This window comes from Platalea leucorodia (genome assembly GCF_965183815.1).
Source record: "Platalea leucorodia genome assembly, chromosome: 3".
Classification (NCBI taxonomy): Eukaryota; Metazoa; Chordata; class Aves; order Pelecaniformes; family Threskiornithidae; genus Platalea; species Platalea leucorodia.
Window position 1 is genome coordinate 103701340 of NC_138825.1, and position 25183 is coordinate 103726522.

The following is a 25183-nucleotide window of genomic DNA, read 5'->3' on the forward strand; positions in this document are numbered from 1 at the left end:
TCTTCTCAGGGGAATGAAGCAGCTTATAGCAAAGACTTTTCTGGCTAGATTTAATTTATAATTTCTCAGGATCTCTTAAAAATAATATAGCTTTTGTTATGCTGAGCAACTTTCTGTTAGCAGCTTAAATGCCAGCATTTCTGCAGAAATTATACAAAATATCACTGTAGAAACTTATGTGTTTGATTCTAAAGCTTCATAGCTTTTACAATTTAGTTTGAACTAAATATGCAAAAATAAACACATTTCTAAATCCAAAACTAATTTCTAAGTGATTTGAACCTTTCCCCTCTATATAAAATTGTCATGTCTGAACACACAAGCCTCAGCCCCATGCAAAATTTTCTAGCTCTCTGCCATTAGAGCCCTCAATATAGTAGCTACTTCTGGGTATTCTATTGTAAACTTAGTGCTCAAACTTTACAATGATGAGCTCAGTTATGCCAGGTTGTTTATAAGCCAGCCATCCAATGAACACTGGAAACTAGTGGTCAGTAAACCAGGTCAGTATGGCAGGTGAGTAAACAGGGGAACTTTAAATACTTGATGGGAAGAAGACTGAGGGAATTGACAAGGATCACAATATATAAATGCCCTAGCACAAGCTTTCTATGGTGTCCAAACTCTCAACAATTAGCAATTATCTGTGTAACCTCAAAGCTGTAGCACTACAGCTAGAGGGGAATAGGAAGGGATACTGATGTTTAAAAGGGAGAAAAAAATAAATTATAGACTATCCAGATCAAATTTAATTTTTGGAAGAAATTAGAAAAATAATTAGAAAAAGTCTTTTAAGTTCATGTAAAATAGCACTGAGGTGGTACAACAAACAATATACTTTGATGAAGAGCAAATTATTTCAAATCAATTTAATGCATTTCTGTGACAGTGTAGCGATATGTTGGGTTTTAGTTTATTAAAGCAGTCTAATTTTAGTATTTATAATAAACTTTTTAGAAAATCTTATCATCAACAGCTTAATTAATTAAAGGGGGATATGCCTATCAATTTTATGATTTTTACCAATTGCTTCATCTGTAAGCCTTACTTGTTGAAAATTTAGCAATATTATTTTATGGGTTATGTATGCTGAGATGCTTAGTTCTGGAAATAAGGCAATACAACTTACTGAAAATTAATCTAAATATGTTTAGGCTATAAAGTTTTGACTTCAGTTATTTCTCATGTTTAACAGAATTTGGCTAGAAGCTAGAGACTACCCTTACAAAATAATTCACTAGTGATAATCATGTGTGAGGTGAAGATTATCAGCCAGAACATTTTCTGCAATGCCCTGTTTTGTGTTCTTAAATTCTTGTAAATTAAACTAACACTTTCCTTTAAAAAGTCTGCTTTGCCGTCAAATGCTATGATTTATATTTTTCTTGCAGTAGTTACATTAAAAATTAATTTCCTTTTTTGAAATGATTCCCTTAAAACATGAATCTTTTAAATTTTCCTGTATAGAAAACTTGTAATTTTGGTCCCCTGATACAAAGAAGAAATTGCAAATTAGTGGTTCAAACCCAACTGCTTATGTCAGCTATTTCAGTACACAGACAGCTGTCCATGACAGAGAAATGCTTTTTTAGTAGACACTTATCCTTTTCTTCTATTCACATACAGTTTAGAAGCTTACTGGGGGCTTGGAAAACAATCTACCCTTCCATAACTGGTAAAAAAAACAGGCCACCCTTTTATATATCTCAAACGCTATTGAATTTTACTTCCTAGTAACTTATTTTATTTCACATTACTTAAAAAATTCTTCCTTCTGAAGTTTTTTTAGAAGTTGTCAAATTTAGGAGAGAAAGTAGGTTTTGGGGTTTTGTTTATTTGGTTGGGTTTTATTACTGTGTTGGAGTCTTTCTCCTGTGGTTAGCTGGGTAGTTGACATTAGTAGTATTATAAGGAAAATACAAAGCCAAGTAAAATTAGGGATTTTTAGTGACATTTACTGCTTATCACACCTTTAACAGTCAAACCTTCAGAGCTTTAGTTTGTAATATGGATTTAATTAAGCACATAAATAGCATAGTGACTTGTCATTTTTGAAGGACAGAACAATACTGTAAAACTGTTTCTTTAAAAGGAGAAGAAAACCTGGACAAACAATGAAAAGGGCTTTACCTCAAAGAATGAAAATGTGTTCACATATTGAAAGCTCAAGAAGTGTTTATGATTGAATTTTAAAATAAATTTTTGTTTTATACAGTAGTTTAATGTCATAAAGGCAGATGTATTGACTTTTGAATGCTGTGCTTCATTCAGCTTACTTTATTGTTCTAATGCCTCCAAAACACATTTATTTATAATATTCTGCACAGTAAAAGAATAAGAAAAAGAAAAGAAAATACAGAAAGGACTCAAAGCTTTTTCACATTTATGTGGAATATCCCTAATTTAAAGGATTAGTTTCTTTTCTAATTAAAAATTATTGAGTAGTTAACATTTGTGGGAAATAGATATTGTAGCAGAAGTATTTGAATACATATGCATAGATGGACACACTAGAATTCTTCTTTGATGAAGTCATAAGAGGGAAAAAAAGCATAATGAAAACATCGTTGTTGTTATATATTTTAAAAATTTATTTCAGGTCCCTAAAAATTACACCTCAAACCTAAAATCCAGACCTCAGCCTCTTTCATATACAAGTCAGGCTTCCCATTCTCAACTCATCAGAATTAACAGAAGATATTTTTTTTCTTGTTTATTTGTTTAAAACAGCAATAAATATTTTAGGAATTCAACATATGTCTCTTTAATCACACACTTTCTATATTTTTTAAGAGTAATGTATTATTATTTTTATGACCATGCTGCCTACATATACTTGTAGTTTGGTGCCATGCTTGTGCCGTCAACATCTTGAATTCAAGTATTTATTGAGACCATTTTGTTCTGCTTATGTATCCTAAACTATATAGAAGCAAACGGCATTTCTGGTCCTGGACATCATTCTTAAAAGCCTGGCTCTGGTTTCATTTGAATAACTAAGATCAGAGAGCAAACTAGTGCAAAAAGTTTCGTCCTCTCACAGTTGTCTTTTCTGACCTGTGAGTGTGTTCAGGGTACTGAGAAGCTTGGCTTGAGTTTGACTTCTATTACTTCATCAGTTGCATCAATTGCCTCAACATTTTTAACTTCTTTCATATAGAGAGAACATAGGATTGTGCATCTCCACATGACATGAGTTTAGCACCAGCCAGTCTGTCTGAATGGGTGGTCTCCAGGTCTCTGTTCCTGAACTTGCAAGCAAGCCGCCCTTAAGATTGTTACAGACTGGGACAAACTCTGAGTCATCAACAGCACATGTTGTCAGACAGACCTCCATTCCCTAAACATCTGACCTACCCTATCTGCCATCCTCCTAGCTGAAGGATGTAGTTCTACATACAGGGGTGTTCTCAGGGAACCCCTAATAAAGAAAACAAAAACCAAAATCAAACCCATCAGCAACAACAAAACCTATTCTGCTATTTATTGATTTCTGCTTTTTCGGCTTCCTTTTTGTTTTTCTTTGGGTTTTGTTTTCTCCCTTTCCCTTTCCCTTTCCCTTTCCCTTTCCCTTTCCCTTTCCCTTTCCCTTCCCCTTCCTACGGTCTTGGCTCTCTTCCTATGTTCCCTAGATGTGAACCTGAGCAAGCAATGGCCTGTATTTTGGTTGGTTTGTATCTATCATCTGTGCATAGGCCATTGACATTTTGAAGGGAGATGACATTAAGCTGAAGGATGACTTCCTCAACTTGAGTCTCTCTGTTATCAAGTTGGTAATTTTCATTAAGCCTGTGGGAATCTAGATATCTTTATTATCTCCTTCCTCTGACAAATTTGTTTAAAATTCATTAGTCAATTCAAGTTATATTAGGGAGACAACTAAGGGTCAGATAGATGTGTAGTGTGAACATATAGTTGTCGTTTCACCAAACACATCTGTTGGATTATTTTTATGATGAAAAATCTCTGGCTTTGTGATGTGATTACACCTTATTCTGTTTTGTTGTGGTTTTTTATTTGCTTTTTTAAAATTTTATTTTTATTTTATTTACATGCTACATTAACATTTACATACAGTAAAAGTATCCCATACTACTCACAAAGACAGAATTTTAGAGTTCATCATCTTTTCTGTGTTCAGAAATTATCCATGTAGGTCTCATACACTAATCAGGTTACTGTGTATAAACAGAACCATTTCAACAGTTGTTACTTGGTTAGGCGGTAGATTTACACATCTGAATAACCATTGACAAATTCTTGCAGGAAAACCACAGGTTTCCAGTTGTCTTCCAATAGATCTCCACTATTGTCAAGAGACATCAGTGAATTTTTCTTCATTGCTAAAAACTCTATAGCGAAGTGCAGAATACAGATCATGGCTTAACAGTTATGGCCTGGTATTTTGGCTAAGTGTTTCAACTGGAAAGATAGGTCAGAAATTAATGGTTATTGCTGTGGTTTCAGAAGGTGATCCCCCAAGTGTATATATACCCTTCACCTCTTCTTTCTTTATGTATATATTTCTGCAGGCATCTCCTAAACTACTTTTGTTTATGTAACTCACTATCTGGTGAGGTTTCTTCCTTTTATAGGCTACCTATATAATTCATTTAAATGACCGTCACAACTTTATCAACGATTATTATTTTATCAGCAAGAGTGTATTAATTATTCTGGCTATAACCTAGCACCTTTCTTTTTGAACCTGTACAGTTCCTAATTAATTTGGCAAGCAACTCAAATTTTCAGACTAAGTAGCTGCTTTATTTTCATTCTTACTATTAACACAGGTCAAACTGAACAACTTAGCTACATATCACTGTCTTATCAACTTCCTTACTTATCCAAGCTAAGCTCTGTTTGTGTGTTTGCTTATGCTGAGCTATAATAGGTTTATTTTTTTCCACCTTCTTTTCTACACCTATGATATCATAATACTATCAACTACTCATTAACCAAAAATCTTCAAGACCATATGAGAGCACACTCAGCCATTACAGCAGCAGTTCTAGGTGCGTAGTCAGTAGTAATTAGTAAGACCCCAGTCCATTCCACTCAGATGGGAAACTTTTTTTTTAATTTTATTTTCAATATATCAAAGAAAGAAACAAAAATATTTTAGATATGGGATGTACAGCTTGTTGTTCATAACCTTGACGGGTGAGATTTTTGATTCAAGATGGAGAGGATTCCTGCAGCTTGCTTCATGTTTCCTCAGTTCTCACCTTCTCTCTGCTCAGCCTCTCCTTTTATTATGCCTTTGCATTTAAGTTGCAACAGTATTAATATTCAGTTGATTATATTTAAATAATATGTTTGTGGAAGAATCCAAATACTGGTTTCTGTTTTCTTTATAGCTTCTTTCTTGAGAAATTCTGCTTCTGGGACACCTTGTCTCAGTTTGGCATGGTATTTGTTTTACTTATATCACACGTATTTGTTTATTATAGTCAAAGCTGAGAGTTGGAAGAAAGACAGAGAATCCAGTATGTGACCTATTTGAGCAAAACAGAGTCTACATAAATGAAAGAGACAAAGTCATTACTATTTTCTTACATCAGCTACAGATACTGCAGTACTGTAACTTCCATCCCTAAAGCTTCTGATACGTGGAGCTCTACGTGGAGTTCAAGACACATGTCTCTTCTCGTGATGTTTTTTGTTTTCGTATCTGATACCAGCTTAGAGATATTCTGCATCCACTTTTTATGTGCAACTTTCCCCTCTACCTTTTGAAAGACTGTATAGCTATCACCAAGATCTGAACAGTTGTTCAGATAGAGTACTGGAACCTGATTACGTGGTAGGCATTTTTCACTATTAAGAAGAAATCTACAAAGATTTTTTTTTTTCTTAATAATTTTTTGACACACATCTTTTGCATTAAGATCCCAGAATTATAGATGTACAAAGGATAATATTGAGAAGGTCTAAGGTTTTATGGTGGGCTTCACCAGCTTGCCTTATATGTGTTGTATTGAAATGTACATATCTATCTACATATCATAGTTAACACACATTACTGTATGAGGAATAGCAGTTTCCCCTTAAATCTAAGAGATCATTGTGAGTTATTTGAACGGAATGGATGAGGTTCTAGTAAGTTCTTCTGGACACGTGCTGTAAGGCATGTAAACCAACTTTCTTCACTTTCAAAAAGCATGGCAAAAAAACCAATACTAATCTAAACAAATGAAAACTATTTAACTCATACAGTCCCTCACATCTCTAATAGCTTAATTACTTAAAGAAAGATTTAGGTAGGAACAGCTTTATTAAAAGTGTTTAATCATTGGTAACTTGAATGCAGTCATTCAAAATGTTTTTTTCCTAAGACTTCACATTGCTCTAATCCACGTAGAATAGTTAATTTTATCAAAAACAGCTGATCAGAACATTAGGATAATATACTGCAAATAGGCCTAAATATTATATTAATAGTTTAAAAGGCTGTGTTTTTTATTATTATTCTTAGTAGTAGTAGTAGTAGTAGTAATAATTTATGCCTCTGCAAATGACTTTGCAATTTATCCTACATACAGACTCACTGGATCTAGTGTTCCCGATCTTATTGTGAGCATGAGCAACCAGATGTGGCTTCATTTGCAATCTGATGACAGCATTGGCTCACCAGGATTCAAAGCTGTTTATCAAGGTATGAACTGTTTTAAACTCATGTTGTAACTTCCTTCGTTACATCCCAACAATTTTTTTTCAAATAGGCATTTAGTCCATTCACAAATTGAGAGTTTTGATACTATCTCTATTGTTAATTAATAGTTAATGGAGATATGGCTTTGCAAATACCCACAAAAAGCCTGAAAAGAATCTGAAGTAAAAATGAAAGTTATTGTTCTAATGCTTTTTGCTTGAAGGTCGAATCATATTTGAAAAATTTTAAATGTTACATTCTGCTAACCTGTTCAATTCTTTGAAGTGGATATTATTTGAAAATTATATGTAGTTTTCTCAGACTTTATTGGGGTAGTTACAAAACTTGTTTTCATGCCTCACCAAGAATCTTCACAAGCTGAGTCAAAATTAGTGTGTAACAAAAACAACAGAACATATATATTGTATTTGACTGTGGAAATTGATGTATAAGATTGTGAAAATTTAACCCCAAAAAAGTGATCTAAATTACCCTAGCCTCATTTGTGTTGCTTCTGTCTCAAAGAGATGAGAACCTTGGCAACATAAGCATCTCTAATTTTTCTTGACTGTGAGTTTCAGTTTGATACTTTCTGAAGTTGATTCATTCTAGTAAAGAAATGCCTGATATCTGTTACTATGTATGCATGTATCGAAATTTTCCTTTTTAATAGGTTGCATAGACCTGCGGCTCAAAAGAACTCTTGCTTATTAGCATATAGTATCACTTGTGGTTAATTTCCATGCTAATTAGTTCACCTTAAGGATAAGGACAAAAACAGTTAATACTATTTTCAGTAGTTTCTTTTGGGCACATATGGTGAAAATGATTTGATAATAATTTTGTCAAAAGACTTTTGTACAAAAGATGCTGCAAAACATTGAGAGACTGTTCACTGTTCGGTAACTGGAGGTAGCTTAGAAGAGTGGGAGTTCTCACTAAACATTTTCCATAAACTGAAGCACCCTGTCTAATTGTTTCATTTCACTTGTGGTTACCTTACTCTTTCAACACCAAAATAGGCAAAATAAAGAGAGAAAAGTGATGTAGATGTTAGCTTCAAGGTTAGTAAACTATACATTTATTGCACTAAGGACATTAAGGCAGGCTTGCCTGTGCAGGTTTTTATAAGTGATGTCTGTGGCTGATGGCATATTGTGAACTCTAATGATGAAAGGAACAAGAAGGGAAAAAGCTCCCCAGTGGTCAGCAGGAAACACCCCGTGTTGAGTCTCCACACCAGTATCCTACAGGTGGTCTCTCCATTGAAGCAGGTGGTGATGATGACAGTGATTAGGATTATGTTTTCACCATGATTTTTCCCTAGTACTATATACTTTTCTTTGGGACTCACTCAAACACACCATTGGTTATTCCCATTCACGGTACTGATTGAATTATGCTAATTAGGTCATGTTGTACATTCATAGGTTGTTAAATTTCTGTGTGCATACATTGTTGGATAATATTTACTGAGTATCTAAATTACTATTATCTACATTTTTATGCACCTTGTTTTGGTTTTCTTTAATGTGAACTGAAATCTACAGAACAAGAAGTAAGGAGAGGGGGAGAAAGAAGGGGTGATTCTCATGACAGTGGCACTCGTTTTCCATGAGAATCCTCCGTAGCAACACTACTGGGATTTGCAGGTCCATGGCCATGAGAATAACAATATGAGAACAACAAGGAAAAAGTACCATCACAGAGGCTCTTGAAACACTATCACAATTGTGTAAGTGAGATGTTACAGAGCTGTGAGTAAAAAAGCAGGTTCAGGCCTGTAGCATTACTACAGCTAAGACATTAAGGTATCTTAAGACATTGTGCAATGCATTCAGCATATACAGTTGCACAGCTCAAGTATTTTGTGTTGCCTGAGGGCAATGACATATTCTTTATTTACGTTAATCCCACCCCTACTCATCCCTTCTTGCACGGTTTAATCTTTTTTAATTGTGTCATTTCTAGGGTCCGTGTTTATTAAGACAATATATTTTCTTTATAGAATCCATTTGTGTATTACATAAAGTGGAAATAGTGAGTATATAGTGGAGAGTATTGGCACAAGTTATATATCTGACACTTTCCATTTTTTCCTCAATCCAAAATTATGAACTTTATCTCATGATGCCTGTATGAAAAAGTTCAAAAATTTAGATCTATCTTCTGAGTTATTTTTCTGCTATCATTTCTCTTTCTGTATTTCTAATTTAAAAGCATCAGTTTTCATTTTTTTATTTGTCTAACTTATCAAAGATATCTTATTTCATTTAAGAAGTTCAGCCTCTTACTTCTGGGGACTTTCTGAAAACCCCTGAAGTATGCACTGTGAATTTTGCAGTAGTAGTGGCATCTCTGTTATGAAGTATATTGTCATCATTTGACAGTTGGATTCTGGCTTTCAGTCTTTTTGCAACCAATTGTGAGTCCTTCTGTATTTTTGTAGTTTTGGAAATTAATTCCAGAATTGTAAGATGTGAAGTGTTTACAATCTCAGAAGTGTAGTAAATGTCTTAATATGAAAAGTTAATTATGTTTTTTTTCTGTGTTTTACCTCAATGCTCTCATTAGTTTTATTAGAATTTTCTCTTCTTTTACTGTTGACAAAACTTTTATCCATCCGCGCTCTCAACATATCTCCTGCTTTAGGCCAAGTGTAAAAGCTTAAACCTCTATCCTGTCGCAAGATACCTCAATGATTCTGCTTTCACTTTGTTTAACAGTCAAAGAACCTGTCCAAAAATATAATCTCATTTTAATGATGAGAAAGTTAATGGATTGCAACATATGACCTCAAATACACTGTCTTTGTGATTGCTGTTAGCTAAAAAAAATGGAAACTGCAGGCTTTGATGGCTTATACATGGCCTTAGAGGCAAAGTAAAGGGCACCCTCTTGGGCAATATTTTACAATTGACCAACTGAATCTTGACTTTATATCTATTACAGAACAATCAATTTTTATATTAAAATTTACGAAGTGTCATAGAGTGATTGCAGTTTATAGAAAATTGTTACTTTAGCTGAGCTTTGTCTCACTTTAATTATGAAATAGAGAAGGATTTTGATGATGCAATTCACCTATCCTACGTTAGTATGTCCATCTAAAAATGGCAGGAAATTATGCCTATACATGAACTGATATGCATCACAGATTTTGTATATGAGTAGTAAAAATATAAAATATTCTTATGCCGCTTCTTTGGCTCACCTTCAGAAACATCTTAATGTCAGAAATACATCCTGCTATCTATATTCTTATTACTCAAATTTCTTGATTTTGAAGACAGTTGACATTTACTTTAAGAAAAGTTCTGTAGTCTGCCTAATTAGTCCTTTTTGGACTGTACAATGCAGCTCTCCAATAGTTGGTTCCACAAGAAAGATTTCAGACATAGGTCCTCAAGGAATAGTTACTAGTAATAGTTTTGAATACAGAGGAATAGCACTGTACCTGTATCACTGTATGGATATCTGTATCACTGTATCACCAATAGAAGGTGAGCTATGGAAACACAGCTGGTAAAACTCATGTTGAGATTAGCTTGTTAACTTAACAAAGCTGATAAACAGCTACTGTGTTAGAAAATACAATAGTTGCCTTGATATTTTTCTGTAAGTCATCATCAGCTGTCGTGTATTATAAAGACAAAAATAATTTAAACATTAACTATATGTAAGTACATTATTAGGAAGTAAAATGCAAGATGCTACAGGCAACCTTAACTTTGATGTTAAACTTTCTAAACCATATTAGAACCATATTATTATTGCTAAAACAGAAAGCTATTAACCCATATTAAAAAATTTAAAATGCTGAAGAATAATCTGCACTTAAGGTTACTTTTCTTAAAAAGCTATTGCATAGACTGTATCTGAAAGTCCTTCCTTCTCTGTTATGAACCTCAGGCAACCTCAGACCTTAGGTTTTTCATGATAAAAACCTAACATTTCTCAGTGAATACTTGTGTATGTAGGTACCTGTGTAGAGAGGACTGTGTTAAAGATAAAATTTTCAAGTTTTGTTACAGAACCAAAAAAATGAGAAGGAAATTTATTCAGAGTAAAAATAACAGATTTAGGCTGTCCTTAAGACAGTTTTCAGAATTTCAGTGATAGACATGTTTAGAAAGTAAAGGAATTAAAAGACTGGGCTGTAAGTTCTAGTTATGTCTCTAATGTATTTTTTTCTTTTACCTGGATATTTAACAAGGTTATGAAAGACTTCAGTGTATTTCTCCATGCAAAGGATATCTGAAATCCTCATATGTCACCTCCTGAAAGAATAACATAACCATGCTGAATGGTAATCTTGTTGAAGGTTGTTGCCAGTCTCCCTTGCTGAAGTTGCTTCAGTCTGAATAAGTTTTAAATATGCACTAGAACAGGGCTTGGTATCTTCTGAGCACTCTGATTAAATTGGTTTAGGTTGACCAAAAGTACTTATTTTAAATAAATAAACTATTTATTGAAATAAACTTGTTTGAGCTCTAACTTAAATTCCAGTCCTGCCATGCAATGACTCTAAAACCTGACTGATTTTTTTTTATATTACTGTATATATAAAGAACAACATGACACATACACTTAAATAGTGATAGTGTGCATAAAGTGTAATCCTAAGGATGAAAGCAATATTAATATCAGCATACCACCATTTTTAGGTCACAGGTTAAACTTGTAACACCAACAACCAAAGTGTATTGCTACCAGTATTTCTACCAGTGACATGCTAAGACTATATTTTTGCAAAGAAACTTTTCTTGCAATCTGTTGCTTTTTTTTAGATACAATAGGTAAAGAATTTTTCATTAAAGTAATTCTTAAATCATGTACTTTTTTTTAATTGGTTTTCTATTATTATTTTTTTTTTTCTCTTGAGCTGCATTTCGATTGTGTTTTGACCACAAGTGAAGACCACTCATGCCCAAACTTGCCCAGCAACTTGTGATCTGGTGTAGTATTTAGGAAGATTTGAAACAAGAGAAAGATTTGGATTATGCCATTTCTTAATATAGGTCGAAGCATGCATTTACCTGTTACATGGATGAGACAGGCATAGTCATTGCCATGCATATCCAGGTCAGGATAATGTAATATGGTAATATAACATTAGGCCTTGTAAAAATACCAAACAGTGATGTCAGGTCAAGAAGTTGGCCCTGGACACCTTCGTGATAGGGCCTACAGTCGCAACCAAAAAAAAAAAAAAGATAAGGCGAATAATGTGCCTTACTGTGGCTTATTCCACTCATGTCATGTGTGAGCAACATCTAACAATAGGTGCTTTATGCCTGTTAAGGTGAAGGTGGATCGTGCAGCCAGCTGATCATTAGGCTGCTTCCATGCTTGTGTTCCCATCAGCTGTACCACACTGACAGAAGCAGATGACAGTCAGCTTGAACTTTTAGGTGTGAACATTTTAGAATTTTATTAAGCTTGAGATTTTTCTCCCATTCAAGCCTGTAAACCGGTCAGTCTGATAAAAATATTTAATCTTTTGACTTCCAGACTTCTTGATAACCAGTATAACAACATCTGTTTCGTAGCCTGTTTAGAAATAATTTTTTATTCCTGCCTTTACATGGTTATATAAACTAATGAAGTTATTTCACTAACCTATCCTTTAGTTCGTAACAGTGTTTATAAAAGAAATCTGGTGACTCAGTGATATAATCCTGAGCATTTTATATAATCTGAAGTTATTAAGAATTCTTGGAGATGTCAGGAACTATATCAGGCCCTGCAAGCAGCTGAAAATGTCAAGTTTACAACCTTAATTTCTATTGATGCTCAACTGAGCAGTAAAGCTTTAAGCTCTTCATTATGATGTTGTTTGGAAGAAGATACTTCTTTCCTCCTGAGACTAGTAGAAAAATACTTTCAAAAACGTATTTCAGTTGCTCAGATAAATGTCAGTTGTCTTTTTGCATACAGCTACGGTACTTAGTAAACCTGAAATCAGTGCAGTGTTTTACAAACACACAACTAGCTTATAAATGTCATTGCACTACTAATATTGATTTGAAACTTTGTTACTGCTCAGAGATTTGATAAAACCTGTGCTTAAAGAAATTAATGGAATTAGGCTTTTTCAGGACTTTCACAATTAGACATGCATTCAGGGAAATCATTATGTACAGTGTAATGCTTGGAAAAAAACTCATAACCCATTCAAGGAAAACTTTGAGCTTCCTATTTTACTCTAAACTTTTCTCTTTCTTTCATCTGTTTCATGTACATTAATTCTTCTTTTTATATTTTGTTCCTATATATTATAATTCAAACAAATTATTCAAGTGTGTGCTTTTGGAGGACGAGCAATAAATATATTTCATATTTTAAGTGAATATTTTCATATGTTAAAGCTATTTGGTTCTGTGGAGAACTGTCAGAGAGTTTCAACATAATATTATATGAATTAATCTGTTTGTAGTGCCATACAGTTCAGGTTAGCTTTGTGGATGGGCAAATGGCAGTCACTTAATTTCCAGCACAACCATTTCTGGATAAGGAAGCTTTCCTATATTATTATCTGACCTTTCCAGAGTATCTTGTTCAGGTAAGCCTACAGCAGATATTTCTAAGTTTGATCATCCTTGAGTTTTCTTTCAAGGAATAAATAGTACCATCAGTAGTTACCAATAGAGTGAAAAGAGGCATGCTAAGTTACTGATAATTGCCACAACAGTTTTAAAGTAATTTTTAATAGTGGAGAATATCTTTGCCTGACTTTTGTATAATGGTTGGGGTGGCAGACAGAACCCACTTTTCATCTAGAAGATACACATGGAATTGAGGGTCATAACATCATGGTGATATGCTTTAATTGGTTGAATGTATTGCATATTTATATATTAGCAGGCTGTAGCGGGTAAAATCAAATTTCCATCTATGACACTATCCTTTATTAAACAATTGCAAACAACAGGCTTAGTGAAGACTATGAAAAGGACTAAGCATGTAACACCACATAACTCTTCTTCTCCCTCCTAAATTAACAAAATAACAAAGGCAAAAAGTCCAGATTGTTTGAGTACAAATTTGTTGAGTAGGTACATTTTATGCCTTTTTTGTTTTTCTATTGACTGCATAACTCTGCTTCTGATGTCCTATTTTTATTTTATAAGAGCGTGTTTCAGAGTCTTCAACCAGGTCTTGATATCATTATGCTCAATTATGCTCCACAGACATTCAATCAATGTCTGTTATTCATCTCAGTCCATTTACAGATTAACATATAGCTGTTCAGTTATAATGTTTAAGCAACAGATTAGCTTCTTTCAATATAACCTTTAATGTAATACATTCTTTTGTGCTAATAATGGAGATTCTCAATATGCTGGAAAAGAATGTGTATGTTAAAAATAGTGTGATTTACTGGCCTGGTATCCGTGTACATTTTCAGTTTTCTGATTTCATTGAGGAATATCTTTATTAATGTACTCCATTATTTAAACTTCAGAATTTCAGAAGTAAAAAATAAAAAAACCTAAACACTCTCAACTTTTAAACTTTGATTAGGTACAGCCAGTATACATCACATATATTCTTTCTCAGTTACATGACATGACCGGGGCTGGGAAGCTTCCCTCTCCCTTCCCCTCCAGATTGCAGTTGTGTCTGTCTGATTCGGCATATGTGCATTCATATCTTTTCAGCGATTGACTCAACAGGTTAAAACTTATCATAAGTTGAAAGCCTTTGTTTGCCTCTTTGCATAAAAATATTACACATTGAAACAATAACATGTTGTCTCTGAATAAGAGAGAATTGTTATGTTTTAGCTCAGCCAGTGAAGATTATTCTTCTAGTCAAACTTCTTTGGAAAGTAGTTTCACATCATAATTAAACACATTCCATGTAGAAAACAGCTCAGACATTTTTATTGTATTATAGAAAAGTAAAATGTTATATAGCTTTTCATCCAGGTTAATTATTCAGTATGTTTGACTTTAACATAAAAGTTATTTCCAGATTCTAATTTAACTTTAATTAAAGGTTTACCATGGCCGTATAAAAATGCTATTAACATTTGATGATTTTTCTTAAAGTCTGGACAGCAACAAATTTAAAAAATGAAACTGGTATTTTCTAATAAGTTTCTAATAAGATATATGTTAGAATTAAATGTAAGCATTAACTGATCTTTTGGGGAGTTTTGTTTGTTTGTTTTCTACTTCTGGCAGGTGTTTCTTTGTATTTTGTTCCTTCCACTGAAAAAAAAAAACCCAAACAAACAATGGAATTGAGCAGAGTTGAATCTGTTTTTGAAAGATAAATCCCAAACTTTGCTTCTTAGCAGATACAGCTCAGTTGAAAGTTTGATAGAACAACTTAATTATTTTAAGCAAATGGAAATTTGCAATAGGTTTTTATCAATTAAAACTTTCTCCCTTTGCTGTCTTTTTGATACTTGTTTTTAATATAGAAAATGCCACAGTGTATGCACCATGAACTTAGCTGTCCACCTACATTACGTAGGAAGATAGTTCTTTCTTTCACTCTTTTAAGCCAAAATAATTCTAGTTTACTGATTTGCCTTATGTATTTCAGAAAGTGGTGAAATACTCAGTGTCTTGTTAAAATCTACAACTGAGAGTCTTTAGCATTCTTAAGCATCCTCCGCAATTTGTAAAGTTTCTGCAAGTGATGGTCTGAAAGATACATCACAGCTAGATAGCAACAGATAGGATGTTATGGTTTTTGTGAGCAATACTATGATAAATTCTTATAAAAGTATTTGATTTTTGTGACAGTCTTCTGTATTTTTTCACTAGAAGGATCAAGCTATGAGAATTATATTGCCCTTTAGTTTTGAAGCTTTTTGATGCATGACACCTGCATTCTGTTATAAAAATCAAACACTTGATTTTAAATGAGCAATAAGTCAGCCTTTCATATTACCTCCCCAGTGGTGCCACTCAGTTTACGTTTTATTTTCCTGTCTATGTTACTTTAAGTAATCATCCTTTTTGCAGCGATAACAACAGAATTGTTTAAATGATGTTGTCCTGGTTTCAGCTGGGATAGAGTTAGTTTTCTTCTTAGTAGCTGGTAGAGTGCTGTGTTTTGGATTTAGGATGAGAATAATGTTGATAACACACTGATGTTTTGGTGCATAAGAAGCTGGGAGGGAGCATAGCTAGGACAGCTGACCCAGACTGGCCAAAGGGCTATTCCATACCATATGACATCATGCTCAGTATATAAGCTGGGGGAAGAAGAAGGAAGGGGGGGACGTTCGGAGTGATGGCGTTTGTCTTCCCAAGTAACCGTTATGCGTGATGGAGCCCTGCTTTCCTGAGGATAGCTGAACACCTGTCTGCCAATGGGAAGTAGTGAATGAATTCCTTGCTTTGCTTTGCTTGTGCGCGCGGCTTTTGCTTTACCTATTAAACTGTCTTTATCTCAACCCATGAGTTTTCTCGCTTTTACCCTTCTGATTCTCTCCCCCATCCCACCGGGGCAGAGTGAGCGAGCGGTTGGGTGGTGCTTAGTTGCTGGCTGGGGTTAAACCACGACAGATGTGATGGCTAATACACTTTGGACTGTATTCACAGAATCATAGAATCATTTAGGTTGAAAAGACCCTTAAGATCATCGAGTCCATCCTAACACTTACCAAGTCCACAAATTCTAACACTGATATTTTGTTTAAGTATGTCTTTCTGAAGAAATGTGTGAATGAGCTGTTAAAAGTGTTGTTAATCACTGAAGTCAATAAACTCTAAAGAAAGCAGTTTTTAAAAATCTTACTAAATATTTAATTTGCTTCTGTAAGGCAAAATGCAATATTATTGTCATTTTTCTTGAAGCAAATATTTATCTAGAATTGTAGGAAAAAAATATATTTTTTCTAAGCCACTAAAAATTCCAAAAAATGAATAAAACACTTTGTATTTAGGATGCAAATGATTGAAGATAATCTTGTGCTAAGAGTCAGACTATGACTGTCACAGTATTTTCTGTATATATATGTATATGCATAGTGTCAGCATACTACTAGTTCTTTTTATGAAACAAAACAGGGTAATTTGATAAATAAAAAAATACTAAATCTACATTCTCATGACAAGCTGAAGAAACATGTTTGTTTGACCCTAAAAAGACACTGTACACAAAATCTTGTTTCCAGTTAAGTCTTTATGGCAGCCATTCTTAAAGTTTTAAAAATACATGCATATGCATTTATAGAGATATGAAGTGCATTTCACGTATTAATCTAATTTCAAAGGATTTGAATACTCTCTCACCTCAAAATTTCCCCCAAATTTTTCATATTGTAGTTTTCTTGTATGCGTATTACAATACATTGCATACTACAAAATGAATACTGTATGTTTTGCATAAAACTTTAAAATAATTTAGCTTAACATGTATTTATTGTTATAATATATAAAGAACTTATTCTTGTTCTCAGCTATAAAAACTGGTGTTTTTTATATAAATGATAAAACCGTGGGAATAGTTCCCTTTATTTTTTACCATATTGTTGAAAATGTCTGTTAAGTTATGTCTGCAGGGAGATGCTCAGGAAAGTTAAAATTAAAAAAGTACGCTAAATTTAAACTATAGATTTAACTGAGTAATCTACCTTAAATCCCTTTATAAGGGCTGTCCTTCAGTGACATTATGACCTTTCATAACTGCAACTTAATCTTCGAAAGACGAATGCAAATCCACTGAGGAGGATTAAACTCTAGAAATCTGACAACAATGGTACACCTGAATGAGTACTTCTGCATATCCTTTAGCATGGCTTGACTTATGAGCCTAAAGCTTGTGACTTTAGTTGATGAACCTTCCTAAATGCCACATTTAGAAAAACTTTTCATTGAAATTTTGCCAAATTTTAAAATAATGCACATGGAACACACTAAATAAGCTTTTCATAAATAAAGAATAATTATAATATTTCAAAAAATGCATGCATCTTCAGCAATATACTTCTTGTGAATTTATGAGTATCACAATGGGAGGCCATGATTATGATAGCTTATTTGGTTTTTGCACCTGATGAAACAGTTCTGCAAGAAATGATACATTTTCGGTTAATTATCAGCAAATAATAAAAAAGTGCATAGTTTAACAATGTCTAGTAGTTGCATTATTTAATAAAATTAAATACAAATATTCATGTATATACATCTATGTACATATACTTATCTATTTGCATATATAGATCTATTCATAGTCACCGCCTGCTTACAGACTTGAAGTCCATCCAAATTTTATTCATAGATAGAAGATTTTTTCTTCACTTTTTCATGAAAATGTGCCCAGCTCCTATGAAACTTTGTCTCCAACTTTAAAAATTGGTTTCAACATTCTTTTAAAAGTTTGATAAATAATTTTCAAAGAAAAATAAAAATACAATACAATGTTGGTAGACATACTTTAAAAAATATTTTTCCATTCAATGTTGTATAGAATTATTTGCAATTTTGTTGTGTTGATTATTTGTAAACAGATCAATACTTAAAATAACAGTAGTGCTTTGAGAGGACTAATAGAAACAGTTATAAAACAGATTCCCTTTTTATTGTGTTGTCTTAGCAATTAATCTGATAATTAGTATCATTTGTATTTGTATTTGAACACAAATGTGTTCTGGCATGAGTTATAATTCATATTTTGATCTTTACTTAGTTTTATATCTCTAATGTAAGTAATTTCTTTACCTATTACCTGAACAACATAACGTTTTTGTTTCGGTTTTCCACTTTCTATTTGATGACAAAAATACCTTGTATAGCATTTAATGTAGTAAATCTTTTTACTAATCCATAACACAATAATATTTCCAATTTCACAGCTGACAAACAGAACTTTTATACTTTTATTATTAGAAATCTATTCTATGTTATGATACAATGCAATCAAACATGGCAATATCAGATAAAGAAAAAAGGTGGGTTGTAGCGTAGCCATCTGACAAAAAAATGAAGAGGAAAAGGTAACTTTAAAAGTTGGCTCTGACTTTCATAATTTTGTGAGAAATAATCTAGGAAACTGTGATGATACCTTGTTTGTTAGCTCTTTGCTGTATATTAGTAAATAGTATTTCATTAAAAAAGAAAAAAAAAAAAAACTCATTTGTAAGATTGGGGAGAAAACACCTTCACTGAGTATCCCTTCCTATGACAAACTTCTATAATGCAGTCTAGGACCAGCTCAGAGAGAGCTGGAAGGCACAGAGCTGGAAGGAACTTTACAACACAGCAGGGGTTGGGGACCCCTTACAGGAAAAGGGAACTGACAATTTTTTTTTTTTTCCCCCATAAAGACCCAGAAGAGAAAATATGGAGTTTGCTGCAATCCAGAAACTACCTTGAGACTACATTAGTATTACTAAATAAAATGTGGCCAGGGGCTGTGTTCTTGCCCTGAGGATACATCCACATAACATGGCCCTAAAGAGGGGCCTTGTTTACCCACAGACAAATTTTGTGTGTGTGTATTTGTATGTATGTGTTTTGCGGCAGGGCAAGAAGGTGTTATTTCAGTGTGTTAGTGATGTGCATGCTGCATTGCAGGCCATGATTCATGTTTTCATAGTGAGAAACTGAAGGTATATACTGAACACTTTGGGATGTGGTGAGGTATGTCTGAAGATATAAAGCCTCTGGAGTGGTGCTGGAGGATTTTGTAGAATACAGGGATGAAAATCTGATGCAGTCTTGTCCATCCAGTCTATTGGGAATGGTCCCTGGTGCTTGCTGTCCCTTGAATCATAACCACGCAGTGTCTCAGAGAGTCCTGGTAGGCATCACCGGGAAGCATGCTAAAGCTTATGCAGTATGGGTGGTTGGAGATCCAGTACTGAAGCTCACCCTTGTCCCTGCTTTATTTAGTGACAGAGCTTTAGGCAGAGTGGCTGGCCTAGGAACAACCTTGGAGGAAAGCACTTACACAGCAAGGTCAGAGTGGGAAGAGAGAGAACTGTGCACCAACTCTTCTTTCTTTACACATTTCCAAGAACAGCTCTGTGCTGTCTTTTTTTAAAGCCTTCGTGTTTCTTTTGGTATTTCTCAGTGAAAACATGCAGTATGTTTTTAGATATTGTTTATTCAATGATAAGTCTACATGTGTGGTGGTATATCAATACCCAGATAAATTCATACCTGTTGTTTAGTTTCCTAAATTTTTGAAATTATTAATCTGTGTAACTACCATGAAATTGTCTTTCATTTTCTAGTTATGGATATTTGTGTGTGTGTTGTGGGTTAAGCCCAATAGGGGCAAGGAGGGAGAGAGATTCTCCAAATTTTCTTCAAGTGGCCAGACCTGGTGGGACAGTCTTTCTATAGCTGAGATGCAAGCCCACAGGGTCGGGCGGGGGGGAATAGAGATTCTCTTTGAATTGCCGAAGCTGGTAGGCCAGTCTATACACAGTTGGTGCCTCGACATCTGCCCACTCCTTTATCACCAGAGTGCTGGTGTATGACATTGGTGGTGCTCCATACAAACCTTCACCTGCACTGGATGTCATCCGGATCCTTGGAGGCCTGATTATTGTCTAGGCCACTGTAGACCTCCTCTACCACTGCTAATTCCCAGTGCAGTGTGTAAGCTTATTTTGTAAAGTTGGTGTCTTATAAATGCTGTACTGGAATTTAAAACAACCCATTTCATGACATTTTTATATAGTAGATTCATTTTAGCTGTTGTTGAGATGATTAAAAAAAAATCTGGAATTTCTTGTTCATATGCATTTTTCCATCTCTTTAATTTAAACTAAATGCTTATTACCATCATATCAAAATCAATTGGAGCTTTTAGGGTTTTGGTGAGGCTATTGATACACTTCTTTTGAATAGTTTCACCATGAAAAGATAAAAGATGTAGTCAGGTTTGGGTCATTAAACAGTTTCTGCATCATTTGTGCCTTCATTATAGCATTTCTTGAATTTCTTAAATGCCACTTTATTGATTACCAAGTGCCAAATGGAAATAATTCCTAATGTCACATGATTTCAAATGGACAATTAAATTTGAATCCCAAATACTACTTAAAAACACAGTTCATATTGCTAGTTGCTACTGAAGTAAGATCTATGGGAAATATTATGCAACAGCTGAAGATTTTCATTCAGACACACAGATATCTATTAGTAAGATCTGTAAAGAATTGATTTATTTCACTAAAGAGTTGCTTTGAAGTTCTTCAATACTTTATTCTTTCCACATCTTTTCACCAGCTGTGTGATTTATCCATTCAGCTCATAAACAGACATTAATTTCACACTTTGACTGAAATTGATTTGACATGCGAACACCTCCACCTGTTACAAAGTCAGCATATCCTCCAAAGCAGCCTTTTTACATTGCTCTCTTTTTTTATTAGCAATTTAAATTAAAGCAGGTTATTTTTCAAGATGAAATAATGATTTATCTTTACATTGCTATGAAATTTGAGAAAAACAATAGTTTGTAATCCAAAACATTGTCAAGAACAATTTTTAGGCTTTTTAAATTTAATTTATTTGTTGTATATATGGTAGTATATAAAAATAAGATCCATTTAGATTCTTTATTAAATGTGTGAATTGCTGAATTACGTTAACAAAAAGCTATAATGATATCTAACTTAGTATTGTGTATGCTTGCATGCTCTGTTTTGCATCTAAACACTTCTGAGTGTACAGTACTACTCAATTTTATTTTAATCATGAAGAATTAATGACATTTACTAGAAAATGGATCTTGTAAAATGTGCAGTCTTGGTATTTTCTGAACATAGCTCATAGAACATTGTACAGTGAAGAATTCTAAGTGCAGAGTAATGAACTACATTAAAAGGGGTATTTGTGCAGCTGAAGCCGTATAGTATGTGCTGACTGTAGGTGAAAAACATCATATTAATGCAGTAAATAACACGGTATATTTTCAGAAAGGAATGAAATTTGGAGAGCAGTGCAAATGACCTTCATTGCCCACAGATCTGATCTATAATATGAAATTGCAGCTTTAAAAAAAATGTATTTTATGGCATTTTTAATAATTTGGGGGTTTAATTACAGACCAATCTTCCACTCACTTGTACCTTCCCCTCTCCTCTGACCTTTCCAGGCCAGCATAGCCATGGCCAATCCTTTCTTGAGTAGGAAATTACGCACGCTTGCTGGAAAGATTTTAAAAGAGCAGTTCCTTTACAATTCACTTGTAGGTTTGGTATTAGTATAGTGTTTTCAAAGGATCTTTGTTTTTCATTTCAGTGTCCAAAGAATGACTTAGTGCTTAAGAAAATTTTAGAGAGCAGTGTACTATTTACTTTAAAACGAAATCATTACTGTTAGAACACACAATAAAGCAATGAATGTTTTGCAGCTATTCTAGCAGTATCAGTTGTAATATATATCAAATAAATGAAGTGCATGACTCCTTGTAAATATAGATGTAAACTATACTTCTATATATATGCATTACATCAAATTATAAATGTATGTAGAAATCACACAACTTTCTCAAGAACTCAAGATTTGTGTTGCATGGCAGTTTTACACCCTTGAAGGTAACTGTCAGAATAAGTGTGCTTTGAGATCTAGTCTTTAGGTTCTTGTCTTTAGATTCTAGTTCACTGTAGCATTTAAAATTAAATTCTGAGTTTCACTAATGATTATAGTAATTTGGAAACTATAAAATTGATGCTCTAAGTGGTCTAAATGACAGGATAGAACAAATAAGACATAACAGTTTTACTGTTGTGGACACACATCGTGTAAGATCATAGCATTTTCCAGTGCACATGGAAACACAAAGGAAATAAATAAATAAATAAATGAATAAATGGATGAAGAAACCCCAGGCATAACATTAGTAACACTTTGCTTGTCAAACACTTAAAAATCACTTATCTTTGTTTTTAGGCAAATATCTTTGTGATGAACAGGTCAAGTATTTTACTTGTATGCCAGTGACTCTATGAAAGCTATAGTTAAGATGAAGAAGGAAAGTGTGTCTTCCTTAACTACGGCCCAGGACTCAGGTGGAAGAGAGGACAGGAGCAAAGAAGGAAGGAGGCCCAGCAAAAAAACTGTAATCATAGATAGAATTTATATAGAATAACAGGAAGCTCTTTGTAGATAGAAGGGGTCACATGCAATAAAGGCTCAAAGCTAATCAAAGAGAGAACCTTTTTCTTAGAGATCTCAGCGGAAGTTGTGCACCCCCAAAAAATGCTAAAAGTTGCTGGAATGAGTGCAACCCTGGAGGGCAGGATTTGTCCTGCAGGGATAGAATACAGGAACACAGGACCTAAAGATGCTTTCTTTTTTCCTTTTCTTTTTCCTTCAGATGAAGAAGAGCAACACTTATAGAGCAACACTTCCTCCTTCTTGCTTCTTTATTGAAATAGAATAAAGTAAAATTAGGTTATTCGAAAGTCCACACTGCACTATGTTAGTATGTTCAGTAGCAGTGTAGTCACTTTTCCTATTTCAAATACTACCAAGGCATCTTTCCCTCTCTTATCCATATCCATGGATAGCTTCCAAAGCTAACTTTTTTCATTTGAGCACTGACTGCTTCTGTAACCTGTGTTAGAAGCATACCAATCTTGGAGCTCCAACATATCCCACATATAACATACCTTTTAATGTTCCAAACTGGACTCATCACTGCTGGTCTTTAAAGAGGAAGAACACCCATTGTAAGGTACAGAAGTGGATACTGAGGTCCTCCCATCTAACATTAATTTTATTTTATAAGATTCTCAGCTGCCATAGGCTTGAAATTTTGATGCTTGCTTTTTCCTTTGAACAGTATGAGAAAAAGCAGTGCTTATGTGGGTACACATATGCACAAGAAGGAATGTCCATCTACCATATATGTCACAGGGCTACAGCATCTTGAAAATACTGTGGCCACTGTTGATTAACTATATTTCTGTAATATTTGTATAACAAATTGTTAGGATTGGGCTAAAAAAAGTTATACTAAGCTAGTGGAAGCCGTTCTATTGCCTAATGATAATTCTTTATTCACATTTATGCTTTGAGATACTATCGTTATCTAATTTCAATCCATTTAATATGTGCTAAATTGATTCTTTATGATGCCAATTCTTAATTAGGATGTCATGTGTTGCTAATTTAAATGGTTGAAAGAAGTCCAAATATATTGTGTCAACCAAGTTTATAATCTAAAAATCGTATTGTTTGTATGACATGACCAATTTTCCATAAAATCATGTTAACTGGTGTTAATTATATGTTCATCTTTTAACCCTTTAGAAATAGACTCCTGTGTTGGCTGTTCCATTAATTTGCTTATGATCTGTGTTGGCTTTACAATCCTATAATTACACAGGTCAATTTGCTTGCACTTTTAAAATATTGGTAGAACATTGATTGTTTTCTAGACAACTACCATGTCTTCCTTGCCCGGACTTAAGATAGTTTTAGGTAAAGATGTTCAAGGATATTCTGTTGTAAAGGAAGATAAAGCATACCACTTTCCCAGTTTGAGGGGACAAATTATATACACATGCATTTGTATAATTCCTTGGGTCCTCTTTTCTCCAGTTCTTGAGACAGTTATTACATGTGACCTTGTCCAGTCATCTGGGACCTCCCTTGTCCTCCGTAAGTTCTTGAAGATAATTGCTAATAGTTCATAGACTGCTTCAGTTTAAGTACTTTAATGTGAATTTAATTAGGCCCTGTTCCCTTGAATATGTCTACATTTTCTAAATAGTAATTAACCTGTTCGCTTCTTATTCTGCCCTTTACTTAATTTTATTTAAACTTTTGTTATCTAGCTATGATATTTTTTTCTGGATAAGTGAAGAAAGTGTTCTTCATTCTCCTTTCCTGCTATCTATTTTTCTTTCTCTTACATTTAATGACTTTCTACAGCTCTTTTATTGGCTTTTGCCTCATTCCATGGTTCACCTTTTCACAAGATTCATCCTTATGTTATTCTGATCGTTTCTGAGGCAGCTGCACTTGTTTGTTACTGTACTTCCTGTTTTCCACCGTAACACACTAATTTGCATTCCACAGGATATCTTTGGGCTAACTTTTGTCCAGGGCACTGCTCAGTGGTTCTACTCTTTCTATTAGCAAACATGAACTCTGCAATTTGAACAATATGACTTTCCTTGCCACAAAACATTAGAATAAAAATTTACAGTGAGACCAAAATCCCCATAACATGTTGATATTAGACAATAATGAATGTTTAAGGAAAAAAATGGTGAAGTATACAGTGATAAATGAAGACACAGAGATAATCCCACTTTCCCTGATTCCAGTGACACATGGCTCAAGTACTTCCTCTTTGTCTCTCAATAAGATTTTCTTCCATGTATTTTCCAATCACTTTTTGAATACATATATTTCACCTCACAAAAAAAGAGATTTGCAGTCTATTTAATTGGTCCTCAGTTCCTCAGAAACAGTAACTATGATCTTTTGTTTTTCTTCCCTAGTTCTAATGTATCCTTTTTTATATGGAGGAGCAGAACTGCGTACGATATACAACATGAAAATGAAATAGGTTTTTGTGTGATGTCAGAAT

General features: G+C 33.9%; 1 protein-coding gene across 1 annotated transcript in view; it reads left to right on the plus strand.

Moving 5' to 3' along the window:
* Positions 1-25183, plus strand: part of CSMD1 (CUB and Sushi multiple domains 1) — a gene marked incomplete at both ends in the record, with an annotated part of 1257610 nt that overhangs the window by 897744 nt on the left and 334683 nt on the right. The window contains one exon of the mRNA XM_082305706.1: positions 6546-6658. Within this exon, the coding sequence (XP_082161832.1) occupies positions 6546-6658 (113 nt within the window). The remainder of the gene's footprint in view (positions 1-6545; positions 6659-25183) is intronic.